Below are 15,217 nucleotides of genomic sequence, written 5' to 3' on the forward strand. Positions count from 1 at the left end.
AATGGTGAGGTGTCTGGGTAAAGTACAGTTTTATTAAAGGATTTGTGTTGGTGTTAGGTGACCTGGGAGGGCTTAAGGAAGAGAGGTTCTCCTCTGGACTGGATGTTGTCAGGAAATGGGTATAATTCTAAGGTTGCATATCTTAATAAATCTTATCTAAATGGAGGAAGACTAGATAGCGGTTAACATTATAATTAATAAAGAAATACGAGTCACTCATATGGGCCAGGGTAGGGGGATGTTTGGTAATTTTTGTGGCTTGTACATTGCTCATATTTTGGCCGTGTTTAGATGTGATTATGGAGTGGCTTCGTCTGATGTTTATGTTCCACAGGAAGTAAACACCTGCTAGCAACACCAAAGCTCGGCTGATAGTACCAGGCAGCTCCTGGAGATCAAGGGTTGCTTTTCTTCCTCTCATAGCTATGCAATCTTAAGGTAGTGATCAACTTACCTGGTTGTTTTCTCATCTCTAAAATGGGAATACAAGAGCATCTATTTCTTCCTCTCTTAAGATTATCAGTATTAAATGAGATCCAAAGACACTGAGTTAATGCCTGGTATATGGTTACCACTCAATGAATGCCATCTATTGTAGTTCAAAGATTCTAAGATGCACTACATTTTTTCACATTTTAACATTTCTGAAAGTGTGTGTCTTTCAAACAATGGCTTCTTCGAATGGATGAAATGTAGTATTGTTATTTCTGAAATCTCTGGTTTGGCGGACAATTCCTTGTCCCCTCCAGGTGCTCAATTTATTCCTGGGTAAATGGCTTTACTTTTAAACCTTCCTTACTTTCCCCGTTTCTCCGCAGGCGCCCTCTGGGGTCCTCTCCCAGCCACAGACTTTTGGTTTGCGCGGCATCCCCAGGCAATACGGGCGGTGCGGCGGCAGCACTCGGGGGCTTACGGCGGCGCGGCGCCCACGAGGCCCCAGCAGCAGAAGGGAAACCGGAGCGTCCGCTCCCGCCCAGTCGTCAGCTGATGGGCGGCCTGCCGAGTAGGCAGCCGCAGTCGCCGCGCGAACATGGCGGCCGAGATCCACTCCAGGCCGCAGAGCAGCCGCCCGGTGCTGCTGAGCAAGATCGAGGGGCACCAGGACGCCGTCACGGCCGCGCTGCTCATCCCCAAGGAGGACGGCGTGATCACGGCCAGCGAGGACAGGTAGGCCCCGGGAGCAGCCGGGGCGGCCCGAACTCGGCGGCGGCGGGGTGTGGGGGCGGTGGGGTCCATGGCCCGGGTCCTTCCTGCGTGAGGGTGTTCCCCCCGGCAGCGCGGCCCCACACCCACTCTGTGCCTCTTAGCTCCGCCGGGTTCCTAGTTCCCTCCCGCCGGTCCTCCAGTCTCGACTTGCACCTTTCCAGCCTGGGACCCCAGTCCCGCCGCGCCCCTCCAGCCCGGGAACTGCGCTCCTCCAGGCCGGGAACTCTGTCTCACCGCGCCACCCAAGCCCGGGACCCCGTTCCAATGCGTCTTTCCAGCCCAGCACCCCTGTTCCTGTGCGCGCTACCGCGCCCCTCCCAGCCCGCCTCGCACCTCCAGCCCAGGACCCCTGTTCCAGTGCGCCCCAACGCGCCCCTCCAGTCCGGTACCCTTGTCCCACTGCTCCCCTCCAGCCCGGGATCTCTGTCCCACCGCGCCCCTGTAGCCTGGATCCCCTGTCCCACTGCACCCCTCCAGCCCAGGAACTCTGTCCCACCGCGCCGCTCAAGCCCGGGACCCCTGTTCCAGTGCGCCCCAACGCACCCCTCCAGCCCGGGAACTCTGTCCCACTGCGCCGCTCAAGCCCGGGACCCCTGTCCCAGTACGCCTCAACGCACCCATCCAGCCCGTCCCCCTGTCTCACCGCGCCCCTCCAGCCCGAGAACTCTGTCTCACCGCGCTGCTCAAGCCCGGGACCCCTGTTCTAGTGCGCACCAACGCGCCCCTCCCAGCCCACCGCGCCCCTACAGCCCGGGACCCCTGTCCCACCGTGCTCCTCCAACCAGGGAACCCCGACCCGCGGTGTCGCAGTAGCCTGGGACCTTCGTCCCGGTCTCTCTCCCTTGCGGGGTTTAGCCTGGTACTCGGAAGGTGTTTCTTGGCCCTCCCGGGTCAGTTCCAAATCGTCTCCTCTGGAAGCCTGGAGGACCGGCAGCTGGTCGCCGCGGGCACTGGTGCCCGGGTTTGCTTCTTTGCGAGGAACCTCCAACCGCCTTCGCTCTCTTCCTTCTCCTGTACTCAGGGATTTCACGCCACGCCAGGCCTCTAGATCAGTTATTTTTGCCATGGCTGCTAGAATACCTGAATTCTTATTTACTAAATAGGTTTTTGTGAAAGTGATTCATTTTTAAAAAGATTTAGATGCATTTATTTTAAAAGGAAATTTTATTTATATCATTAGGAAAACTAACATTACTCACCAGAGTAAACTAATAACTGAAACGTGTTAATTGGCGTGCACACAGAGTCCTCTCTTGTACTGTGACATTGGGCATTGGATGCCCACCGCGCTTTGGGAAACACTGATTGGGTCCAGTTTTCTCATTTCTCCTAAGAGGACACCGAGGCTGGTGGAGGTGTAGCTTGTCGCTAAGTCACAGAGATACTGATGAAGCCAGAAATGCAGTCCAGGACTCCCACCAGCTCTGGGCCTGAGTGATTGGATTGGAGCAATATTTATGATTCGACTTTAAACTTTAGCGTCTTTCAAATCCTAAAGGTTTACAATGTCAGTAGCTTTCCGGTGGGAATTTGAAGGAAATGACTGATGTTTATTGAATGAAACTGTGTTTCCTTGATGCAATGAGCCGTCTTAAATAGGGATAGTCCACAAGTCCAAAGGCTTTCTGGAGGATGGAAGGTACTGCTGTTCTCTTAAAGCTGAAGGCATAGTCTCTAGTCTTGTGTAATTATACCTTTTGAAGTAACTTGGACCCTGTCCTGAATGGGAAGAGAAAGCATGAAGCCCCCAACTCCTGTTGGTGCTTTGGATTTTGCTTTTGAGGGAGCTTGTGCCTTTTTCCTCAATTAGATAACAAGCTGGTTATGAGCAGGCAGTGGCCTCTCCTTGCTGGTTCACTTGTAGCTGACTTCAAACATGGAGGGGAGTGATTGGTAGGACCTGGGTGTGGGTGTGTAAAGCAGAAATGAGTGAGAGAGATCGAGTGCATGAAACATGGGGAGAAGATGGGGACCTGAAAAAGGCAAGGGCAGAATAATGATTTTTTTTTTTTTTTTTTTTGAGATGTTGGCTTGCTCTGTCACCAAGGCTAGAGTGCAGTGGTGTGATCTCGGCTCACTGCAACCTCCGCCTCCCAGGTTCAAGCGATTCTCCTGCCTCAGCCTCCTTAGTAGCTGGGACTACAGGCGCCCACCACCACGCCCAGTTAATTTTTCTATTTTTGGTAGAAACAGGGTTTCTCCATGTTGGTCAGGCTGGTCTCAAACTCCTGACCTCAGGTGATCCACACGCCTCCCTCTCCCAAAGTGCTGGTATTACAGGCATGAGCCACTGGCGCCCGGCCAGAATAATGACTCTTGCATGATGTGAATGTAGATGCAAAAGACAGTCTTTAAAAGTTAGCAGCCTTTATTTAGTCAAATATTTTATTCATGACTCATGCGTGTTGGGTAAGTTGCTGAATATTTGAGATTGCTGGTCAGGAGCAGTGCTGATAAATGTTTTTGGAAAGTGATTACTGAGCTGCTCTGGGACTGAAACGTTCTAGGGGAGCTTGCATCTGCTCACTTTTTCACTCATGCACCGCTGTTATTGCAGAGCCCAGGTAGATGACTGGACCAGGAGGGGGTTGGCGTTTGAGGTTTCTGTTGTGTTCAGGCTCTTGCAACTTCCTTGAAGGGAGAACAACCTTTTTAGTAGGTGCTACACTTCATGAGATGTAGGGAAAGCACATGGGCGTGGGTTTTTTCTTGGTGTTGGCCATGGTGGTTTGTTTTCACATTGTCATAAATACGTGTCATGCTCTTCACTCATTTACTCATTCATTTAGAAAAAGTTTTTTGAGTGTCAGGCCCTGAGGCTACAACAGGGGTCAAAAGCCACAGTACCTTGGCCAGGCAAGGCGGCTCACACCTGTAATCCCAGCACATGTGTGGGGCCCATGCTAGACCTGTCGGGGAGAGAGACAGCTGACAGCTAAGTTGCTCTTTCCCAAGGGCTGAACAGTCTAGTAAGAGATGGCACCTAAGTAGTCAGCATCCGGTGCTGGGAAGACATAGGAAGGGGAGGCTCTTTGGGCTGGGGCCAGGTTATGGGGACAGCCTCCTAGAGAAGGTCTTTGAGCTGGTCTCCATGGATAGAGGAGTGGCATCTAGAAAAAAAGGAGGGATGCACCCCCATCCCAGGCAGAGGAAGGAGGAAAGGATGGGAGGGAATTGTAAGAGAAAGAACCATAGCTATTTCTAGGTGACCAGAGCAAAAGGTGTACAGTGACAATCACTTGAACCCGGCAGGCGGAGGTTGCAGTGAGCTGAGATCACGCCGCCGCACGCCAGCCTGGGCAACAAGAACAAAACTTTGTCTGAAAAAGTTTTTGTTTTTTAGAGACAGGTATTGCTCTGTTGTCTAGGCTGAGTGCAGTGGTGCGATCGTAGCTCACTGCAGCCCGAACCCCTGGACTCAGCATCCAGTGCTGGGAAGACATAGGAAGAGGAGGCTGCTTCAGCCCCTCAAAATGCTGAGATTACAGGTGTCAGCCACCATGCCTGGCAAGCATCCAGTTTTGGAAAGGTCTTCCTGTGTGACACTCTTAGGAATTTGGACCTTATTTTTCAGGCAGTGCAGAGCCATCAAAGAGTTCAAAACAAGCAAATGACATGATTGGAATTTGTAATTTAGAAATAACAATAGCTAACCTGTTGAAAGTCCCTTTATGAGTACAGAATTGGACCTTATGTGTTACTGGATTCAATCCTCACACTCCCTCCTTATAAGGTAGATATAGTCCCCTTCTCTTACCAGCAGTTCCAAAATTTAGTGCATTCAAAACGTCAGAAGTGTGTATGTGTGTGTGTGTAAATTGGACCTGAAAACTCATTTGGTGCTAAAATTTGGCCTGAACAAATGAGACTATTTGTAATCTTTATGTACTTCATGCATCACAGTGATGTGATCTCGGCTCACTGCAACCTCCGCCTCCCAGGTTCAAGCGATTCTCCTGCTTCAGCCTCCTGAGTAACTGGGATTACAGGCACTCGCCACCACAGCCGGCTAACTTTTGTCTTTTTAGTAAATACAGGGTTTCACTGTCTTGGTCAGGCTGGTCTTGAACTCCTAACGTCGTGATCCACCCACCTCGGCCTCCCAAAGTGCTGAGATTACAGGCACAAGCCAGTAGCTTTTTACATTTAAAGTAGGGTCCAGCTGAAGTGAATTCATTTTACAAACGCTGAAAGCAGTGAGAACTAGCTGAGAGCATTTTGAGAGGAAAAGTGAAAGGTATGAAGGTCTTCCTGAAGTTAGTGTCTGCTTTCGTAAAATCTAGGCCAGTGGTTCTGGGCCAGGGGTGGTTTTTACCCTCAGGGGACATTTGGAAATATCTGGAGACATTTTTAGTTGTCATGACGTCAAGGAGGTGATATGGTTTGGCTGTGTCCCCACCCAAATCTTATCTTGAATTGTAGCTTCCATAATTCCCATGTGTTGTGGGAGGGACCCAGTGGGAGATAATTGAATCATGAGGGCAGTTTCCCCCATACTGTTCTCGTGGCAATGAGTCAGTCTCAGGAGATCTGATGTTTTTACAAGGGAAAACCCGTTTCACTTGGTTCCCATTTTTCTCTTGTTGGCTACCGTGTAAGACGTGCCTTCTGCCTTCCACTGTGATTGTGCGGCCTCCCTAGCCACAGGGAACTGTGAGTCCATTGAATCTCATTTTGTTTATAATTACCCAGTTTCTGGTATGTCTTTATTAGCAGTGTGAAAATGGACTAATACCATATGTGACTAATACTGGCATCTAGGTAGAGGGTAGGGATGCCTCTCAGTATCCTTTTATACCCCACACCAAAGGATTATTGAGCCCCAAATGTCAATAGTGCTGATACTGAGAAACCCCAGTCCAGGCTTCACGTACTTGTTTATCTGGCCTCTCTAGAACACTGGTTCTTTAACTTGAGTGTGCATCAGAATCACCTGGAGGTCCTGTTGAACCTCAGGTTGCTGGACCCCACCCCCAGAGTTTCTAATTTGGAAAGTCAGGTGGGGCCTGAGAGTTGGTATTTCTGCCAAGTTTCCAGGTAACGTTGATGCTGATGCTGCTAGTCCAGGGACTACACTTAGAACCACGTCTCTACGAGAAAGGAGGGTTATTTGTCACTGTGCTTGCCTATGTACAATCACCAAGAAAGAATACTGAATACAAAAGTTAACCAGGCATGGTAGTGTGCACCTGTAATCCCAGCTACTTGGGAGACTGAGACGAGAGGATCACTTGAACCTAGTAGACGGAGGTTGAGGTGAGCTGAGATTGTGCCACTGCACTCCAGCCTGGGTGACAGAGCAAAACCCTGTCTCAAAAAAAAAATAAATAAATAAAAATAAAAGAATACTGCTTACATTTTATCCCCCCCCTCTTTTTTTTTTTGGTCACTTTCTGGGGTATATTTACCTGGGGTCATTCACAGATAGCCACCTAGTTCACTGTAATCAAACTACATATGACAAAGCTAGATACGATCAGCCCTCCAAAAAGTATTAAGCAAATATGGAATATCAAAGCTTAATGCCATTATACCTGGGAGTCACAGGTCATTAGTGGTTCGGGTGGTTAGCTTAGGGTTCTGCTTAGAAACCTTTGTGGATTAAGGTGTCATGGATGGTTAATAGAAAATAGTACTTCTTGTATGAAGTCATTTGTATTTTGCTAAAGTAATAATTACCTTAAGCTCTTTAAATTTCACTCTTGCTAAACCTAAATTAGTATTTTTAACTTTAGTTTAAATTTCCTGAACTTTGGAACTAAGAATTTTTGTAAAGTATTATTAATTTTTTTTTTTTTTAGGAGATGAGGTCTTACTGTTTTGCCCAGGCTAGATTTGAACTGCGCTCAAGTGATCCTCCTGCCTCAGCCTCCTGAGTAGCAGGAACTACATTGCTTGTGCCGCCATACCTGGCTAAAATTCTTTTTGTTGCTGTTGTCTTTGGTTTATTTTGAGGCAGGATCTCACTCTGTTGCCAAGGCTGGAGTGAAATGGCATGATCTCCACTCACAGTAGCCTCTACCTTCCAGGCACAGCTGATCCTCCCACCTCAGCCTCCCAAGTAGCTGGGACTATAGGCACATGCCACCACGCCCAGCTAATTTTTGTATTTTTAGTAGAGACAGTTTTTTCATGTCATCCAGGCTTGTCTCAAACTCCTGGGCTCAAGCAATGTGCCCTCCTCAGCCTCCCAAAGTGTTGGGATTACAGGCGTGAGTCACTATGCCTGGCACCAGCTAAAAAGTAGGACCGTCTTTCTATCTAGAAATTGTATTAAAAAAAAAAAAAGAAACAAAAACAAGATAACTTCAGTGGTAGGTTTAAGAATTTGAACTACAGTGATGACTTTCCTGGTAGGGGAAACAGAAAATAAGACTCTGCTTTCAGAACAGAACTAAAATGGTGAGACAGTAGGAACCAATATGTTTGCTTTTTGGACTTTTTTGCTGTGGACTGCACCAAAACTGTAGACAGTCAGTTGATTGATACAATTTTTAAAAGGTAAAAGCTTTATAAAGCCTTATAAATCAGTTAAGGCTATAGGCCTACCGTCTTCACTTTTGAGAAACAGAGTTTGTGGATGGACGTGCTTATACTGTTGCATTAGGGGCTTGTAGGCCAAGATTGGTTTCTGCAGGCAACTCAGTTTTGTTTGTCCCAAGTTAAAGATAAATCTCATGTGATTTAAACTGTTTTAAGATATTGCACTTAGGCTGGGAAAGAGTAAAGATTACAGAAAACCAACTTTTAGATGTTTTTTAGCATTTTCCTTTTTTAAAAATTATACCAAATATTTAATATATTTGCTTCCACTTAGATATATCTAAGTTTATTAAGACGGTTTGGGGAAAAATTTGTGTATTTACTGATTGTTCACATAGAAATAATCTTAAATAAACAACTTGATTTTTAAGTGTTATGCCTGGGAGGAAGCCTGGCATAGCTGGAATTCAGTAGTTAATACAGAAAACCAGGATGTTAACTGCTGTATTTTCGTTGTCATGCAGAGCCTACAAGTAGGCTTTAATTTGTGTTATAAAATAAACTGAAGACCTGAGAAGGCAGGAGGCCTGGGCGGCCACACATTTACTCCTGTATTGTTAGAGTGAGCCTTCATTGTTACAATCATTTTCTTTTTATAGCATAGTTAAGAACAGAGGCTTGGGAGCCAGAATGCCTGTTTGAATCCCAGCCCTGTGAGCTTAGACAAGTTATTTAACCTCACTGTATCACAGTTTTCTCATGTACAAAATGGACGTGAGTCCATTTTGTACCTGCTTTACAGAGTTTTGTGAGGATTAGGTGAATTAAATAATGTGGAACACTGCCTGGCCCAGAGAAAACATTATACAGTGTTAGCTGTTAATGTTTTCATTTCCATTTATTTTCCATTTAATTGCTTTAATCTTATCAAAGACTAAACTGGCACAGCTATAGAAGTGTTTTAAGCTGCTATTATTTTCATTCCCATTTATTTTGCATTTTATTACTTTAATCTTATGAAAGAGTAATGTTTCTACTTACTCCGTATGCATGTCTGTGTGTGTGTGTGTGCACGTGCATGTGTGCAAATAAAAAAAATTTCCCTGTTTGAATAGGACAATACCATTGGAGGAGTTGTTTACAATCCTAAATTCTTAGAACTGTCTTTGAGTCATGGCTTTTCTTTATTTCCATATTTGGTTGCTTGCAGGTCATGTCAGTGATTAGTTTCCCTGAGACATCTTTCCCCTGCTGTATTTGAGATCCTGAAGATCGGGTTCATTGATTCACTAGAAAGACTGACACGTTATAGTCATACACATGGCTGTGATTTATCATAGCCAAAAGACGCAAAACAAAATCAGCACATGGATGAAATCCAGAGGAAACCAGACACAAGGCTTCCAAGGGTCCTCTTCCTGTGGAGTCACAGGACATGCTAATTCAGATTGAATTAAGACAACATGGGTGAAATATTGTTTATCAGGGAAGCTCATTAGAGACTTTATTCAGTGTTAGAGGCTGGTCATGTAGGCACCCTTGGCCTAACATGTACCAAAATTGCAGACTCCCAGAAGGAAGGTAGGTGGTCAGCATAAACCACATATTTTATACAGGCATGAAGCACAGTGAGCCATTCTTAGGAGTTAGGGAATGGTGAGGCCCCCTCCGAATAAACGAGGTCCCAGACACCTGCCAAGGGCCAACCTTGCAAGCAAGCCTTTCTAAGGACAGCAGCATCAGGCCTGCTGTGGGAACTCTTTTCTGCCCACCTGCCCATAATTACCCGAGTGTTTGTCCTCATCATCTTTTAAACCTCATCTTTCAAAGCCTGTTAACTGGCTTCCTTGAGTTCCAGCATACTGTACTTGGAGCTGTCCCAGCAATCTCATATCTTTAACCAGGCTTTTATTGTGTCTTTCTCCTGCTCATGACCTTTCATTAGCTCCTTAATTAATCATGTCTATAAAAGGACTTTGGGGGCCGGATGTGGTGGCTCATGCCTGTAATCACAGAACTTGGGGAGGCTGAGGCAGGCAGATTGCTTGAGGCCAGGAGTTTGAGACCAGCCTGGCTAACATAGTGAAACTCTATCTCTACTAAAAATACAAAAATTAGCCAGGTGTGGTGGCACATGCCTGTAATCCCAGCTTCTTGGGAGGCTGAGGCACAATAATTGCTTGAACCCAAGAGGCAGAGGTTGCAGTGAGCTGAGATCGTGCTACTGCCCTCCAGCCTGGGCAATAAAGCCACAAGAATCTGTCTCAAAAAAAAAAAAAAAAAAAAAAAAAAGACTTTGGGAACTCCATAACTGGTCCCTGCTAAGCTTTATTTCCACCTTTTATCTCTCACTTATTACGATTCTTTTGTGTCCAGTAAAGTCAATGTGTGTTCTGCCCCACTCACATCTGGTACATTTCCCACCTGGGTGCCTTGGCCTTCCTCACCAGGAACCTCCCTTGCCCTCTCTCCTGTATTCAAACCCTCCTTTGTCTCCTAGATCCACTTCAAGTTCCACCTCCTCCGTTGAATAATTCTTCCCAGCCCGTCATTCTCTGTCCTTTCTGAGCTTCCTTCAACACGCCTAGTATATTACTGATGATGCCTAGTTAATTACAGTCAGGTATTAGTTCCTGTTGCTTTGTGTTTATTCACCTTATCTTCCCACATAGTCTGTACTCTACCAGGTACTGCATAACTAGCCACTGGTTGAATGATACAGACTTAACCATTTCTGCACAGTAGACATTTCCTCCGCTGCGTTTACCTTTAATAATCTGCTAGTTCTTTCCTAAGAAGCAGATTGTAATGTAATGAATATTTGTTTCTAGAATTTAGGTATTCATCTTCCCTCTCTACAAAGTGTGCTCTGTAAATCTTTCTGAGAGTTATGAAGATATGAGCACATATATACTGATTTCATGATGTATTTTTGTCATACTTCATGGTGAAATAATCTCTTTAACCATTCATTTTTCTTTGTCAACCACATACTACTTAGCTGAGAACACTTCTCTTCAAGGTCAAGATGAATCTACAGCAGACCACCGTCAAAGAAATTTTAAGTAAAAAGTTGACTTTCTCTTTCTTTCTCCTCCTCTTTATACTTGATTTAGATACTTTCCATCAGTAGAGTCCAGTTTCAAAGGTTAATGGGGAGATGAGGGTGCTTGTAGTGAAACCAGTATTGATGGGGGGCATTTTTGGTTTCTAGGTTATGGTTTGTAGAAAATACAGCCTAGTATGGAATTCCTGGGATACCTGCAGTATCCCAAAGAGGCTTCTTACTGCTGCGCTGCTCTCCCTCGCTGAAATCCTCTTCTCAGTTTCGTTTGCTTAACTCCCTCTCATCCATTCGAACTTCTTCTGCAATGTTTGCCAAATCCCCCAACCCACTATCCCACCATTCCCACTCCCTAACATTAATCTACCCTTTTGTAGTCCTCATAGCTCTTACCACATTGTATTATTATTGTTATTCATTTACATATTTGCCTTTACTAATTAAATGGTGACCTTTAAATTTTTTCTGGCTGGGCACAATGGCTCATGCCTGTAATCCCAGGACTTTGGGAGGCCAAGATGGGTGGATCACCTGAGGTCAGGAGTTCGAGACCAGCCTAGCCAATGTGGTGAAATCCCATCTCTACTAAAAATACAAAGATTAGCCAGGCATGGTGGTGGATGCCTGTAATCCCAGCTACTGGGGAGGTTGAGGCAGGAGAATGGCTTGAACCTGGGAGGTGGAGGTTGTAGTGGGCTGAGATCGTGTCATTGCACTCCAGCCTGGGCGACAAGAGTGAGACTGTCTCAAAAATAAAAAAAAAATAATAAAATTTTTCTAACATGTAAAACAGTGTAAAGCTTATAGTAATGTCTCAAGTGTTAGTTTGATTGAATCAGTCAACAAATCTGTTAGGAAAAAGAAGCATGGAACATAATCTAAAAATAGGCCACTGTCTGGGTGTCATGACTCATGCCTGTAATCCCAGCACTTTGGGGGGCCGAGGTGGGTGAATCACTTAAGGTCAGGAGTTTGAGACCAGGCTGGCCAATGTGGTGAGACACCTTGTCTCTACTAAAAATACAAAAATTAGCTGGATGAGATGTTGTGCGCCTGCAGTCCCAGCTACTCGGGAGGCTGAGGCAGGAGAATGGCTTGAACCTGGGAAGCAGAAGTTGCAGTGAGCTGAGATTGTGCCACTGCACTCCAGCCTGGGTGATAGTAAGATTCTCTTTCTTAAAAAAAAAAAAAAAAAAAAAAAAAAAGGCTACTGTTCCTTATTACAAACTGTGCTTCTTTGTGGTTCCTTTATGTTTCAAGACTTCTAGGCTATGGATAGAGTTTGAGACTTTTTTTTTGAAATAGGGTCTCACTCTGTCTCCCAGGATGGTGTGCAGTGGCACAATCAGAGCTCACTGCAGCCTCCACCTCCTGGGCTCAAGCGATCCTCTCACCTCAGCCTCTTGAGTTTCTGAGACCACAGACATGCGCCACCATTCATGGCTAATTTTTGATTTTTTTGTAGAGATGGGGGTCTCACTATGTTGCCCAGGCTGGTCTTGAACTCCTGGGCTCAAGTGATCCTCCAGCCTCAGTCTGCCAAGTAGCTGGGATAACAGACATGTGCTACCATGCCCGGCTAATTTATTTTTATTTTTGTAGAGACAGGGTCTTGCTATGTTGCCAGGCTGGTCTCAAGCCCCTAGGCTCAAGTGATCCACCCACCTTGGCCTCCCAAAGTGCTGGGATTACAGGTCTCAGCCACTGTGCCTGGCCAGACTTTTTGTCATGTAAGAAAGTATTGCCTGGATCCTCCATGTACTCCAGCCTGGCTAGATTATTCCTGCTCTTCAGTGATCAGAGTAGTTTCTAGACTTCTTGATGGCACAAGGATCACAAAAAATTGTTTTTATGCTAACAGTGAAGAGATGACAGCAAGAATTGTTTTGAGAAAAAACCAAGCAACAACAACAACAAAAAACATCTGCAGGTTTTCAGCCATCTGGCTTCTGGAAGGGTGGTATTTGTTTAAAGGGGGTGCAAATGCTGGGGCCACCCGGTGGCTTCCTCCCTGGATAAAATCTGCCTGTGGTGACATCAGCAGTCTAATTCTTGGTCACAGACCCTTGAAGCTGTCCAGTAATTCCTCCCCTAGATTGTGGGAGGGGATGGAAATTTCTGTTTTTCTCAGCCAATCTAATTCTCCTCTACACAATGAGGCTGGTTTCTCTGCCTTTTAATTTAGAGAATAAATTCAATAACAATCTAGCGTTTTCTCTCTCCGTTACCAAAGGAGAAAGACTTCTTTTTGCAGCGAGAATGAACAGGGCAGAATTCCGGAGACTCTTTGGAAGGAAATTGCTATTTATTCGATAAAAACAGATGGCACTGATGGCTATGTTGTTGCTTCTCCCTTTCAAGCAAACGTCTTAATGTTATAGAAACCATCTAGCATGCCAGAAGTACACTTTTTTTTTTTTTCCTGTATCCCCTGGAAGGTACTGTCAGACTAGGAAAAAATATCCTTTGCTATAGGTGACAGAAATGTTCACAGATTTACCAAGATTTGAATTAGTATCAACATCCCTAAGAATGACCAGAAATTCAGATTTTCTCAGAATTACTGTTTGCCCAGAGTTTAAAAGAAATCAGGGCTTAATTTGTAACATATAGTCTGCCCTTTTTAGATGATTAATCGATCTCTTTTTATCAGTTTAGAATTTAAAGATGGTTAAATTGCTTTAATTTAGCTGTTTTTGGAGTGATTAGGGTGTGTTTTCAAGAAAGTTTAAAGAACACATTCAGTTTTAGAGATGTTGCTGTTTCAGGCCAGGTAGAACTTGGCGTGATTTTATAGAAATAATCATGTGCTAGTTGAGTCTGCTTATTAAAGCATTGACATCAATTTCAAGGCAGTCGACTGGGTGCAGTGGCTCACGCCTGTAATCCCGGTGCTTTGGGAGGCTGAGGTGGGAGGATCCCGAGGTCAGGAGATGGAGACCATCCTGGCTAACACAGTGAAACCCTCTCTCTACTAAAAATACAAAAAATTAGCTGGGCATGGTGGTGGGCGCCTGTAGTCCCAGCTACTCGGGAGGCTGAGGCAGGAGAATGGCGCAAACCAGGGAGGCGGAGCTTGCAGTAAGCCGAGATCGCGCCACTGCACTCCAGACTGGGTGACAGAACAAGACTCTGTCTCAAAAAAAAAAAAAAAAAAAAAATAGGTACTCATACTGGTAATACGTACTAGAAAATATGTATTGAACCCAAATGTATACCCTTATGGAATTACAGGTTTAAAAATATTTCCAGTGCCCTTTTGGTACGGGGGAAAAAAAAAAAATATTAGGCCAGGTACAGTGGCTCACACCTGTAATCCCAGCACTTTGGGAGGCCGAGGTGGGCGGACCACTTGAGGCTAGGAGTTCAAGACCAGCTTGGCCAACATGGTGAAACCCTATCTCTACTAAAAATACAAAAATTAGCTGGGTGTGGTAGTGCACGCCTGTAGTTCCAGCTACCTGGGAAGCTGAGGCAAGAGAATAGATTGAACCTGGGAGGCAGAGGCTGCAGTGAGCTGAGATCACGCCACTGCCTTCAGAAAAATATTAATGACTCCTGCAATATGCCTCCTGGTTTGTAAGCCAGTGGTTTTCAGAGGAAAAAATCGTACCTTGAATCGTATCTTTGCTCCTACTATATTGTGGCTTAAATAGATGAGGCTTTCGAGGCTTAATGATTCCCTTAAATGTATTTTAACCTTGTTTTAATTAGCTCTTTGATAGAGTTTAACAGTAGAAGAAATAAGAAGGAATCCTTCAACTTATTATGATCATCAGGCATATCTTTCAATAGATCAAAGATTAATCTCCCTGGAATAAACACTTTATTCTTAATCGTAACTGTGGTTATAACTCCACTTTTCATATATCTACGATAGGAAGGTAAAGCATGCAGAAGTTTTATCCTTGGTAGACAGGATGACAAACATTGTATGATATTTAAGAGTAATAACTTTATTTTGTACTTCCAGTGACTGCTTGCATTTTTAAGGATTCAAATTAGCACTTGTGCAAAATGGGAATCCTATATTTCAATTAAGAGTTGAAATGGAGTTATTTGTACTATCTACTTTGAAATCCTTGGCATTCAATAAATGCCAATTGCTTTTTATTTTTAATTTTAACCTCAGATTCCTACGTATTCTTAAAGGTATATTATTTATTTGGAACAGAAAGCATGGTGTCAGTTAGCTCGTGCAGCATAACAAACCACCTCAAAACTCAGTGGCTTAAAACAGCAGGGATTTGTCATTGTCATGAGCCCACGGGTCACCTAGGCAGTGCTGCTAGCCTCAGCCAGGCTCACTCATGCTTGTGGCCAGCCATGGGCCAGCTCTGCTGAGCTTAGCTGGACTCTTTCTCATGCCTGGGAGTGAGCTCACTACAGGCAGGCTGAGGATGGCTTCAGCTGGGACAGTTGAGCTCTCTCCCATGTCGTCATTTGTCCTCTGGTAGACTGGCC

The 15,217-nt window shown here is 45.1% G+C and overlaps 1 protein-coding gene across 1 annotated transcript in view; it reads left to right on the plus strand.

Moving 5' to 3' along the window:
* The first annotated feature begins 935 nt into the window (after positions 1-935).
* Positions 936-15,217, plus strand: part of WDFY1 (WD repeat and FYVE domain containing 1) — a 77,428-nt gene continuing 63,146 nt past the window's right edge. The window contains exon 1 of the mRNA XM_010356040.2: positions 936-1,167. Within this exon, the coding sequence (XP_010354342.1) occupies positions 1,031-1,167 (137 nt within the window). The 5' untranslated portion in view covers positions 936-1,030. The remainder of the gene's footprint in view (positions 1,168-15,217) is intronic.

Source organism: Rhinopithecus roxellana, chromosome 14 (assembly GCF_007565055.1).
Source record: "Rhinopithecus roxellana isolate Shanxi Qingling chromosome 14, ASM756505v1, whole genome shotgun sequence".
Lineage (NCBI taxonomy): Eukaryota > Metazoa > Chordata > Mammalia > Primates > Cercopithecidae > Rhinopithecus > Rhinopithecus roxellana.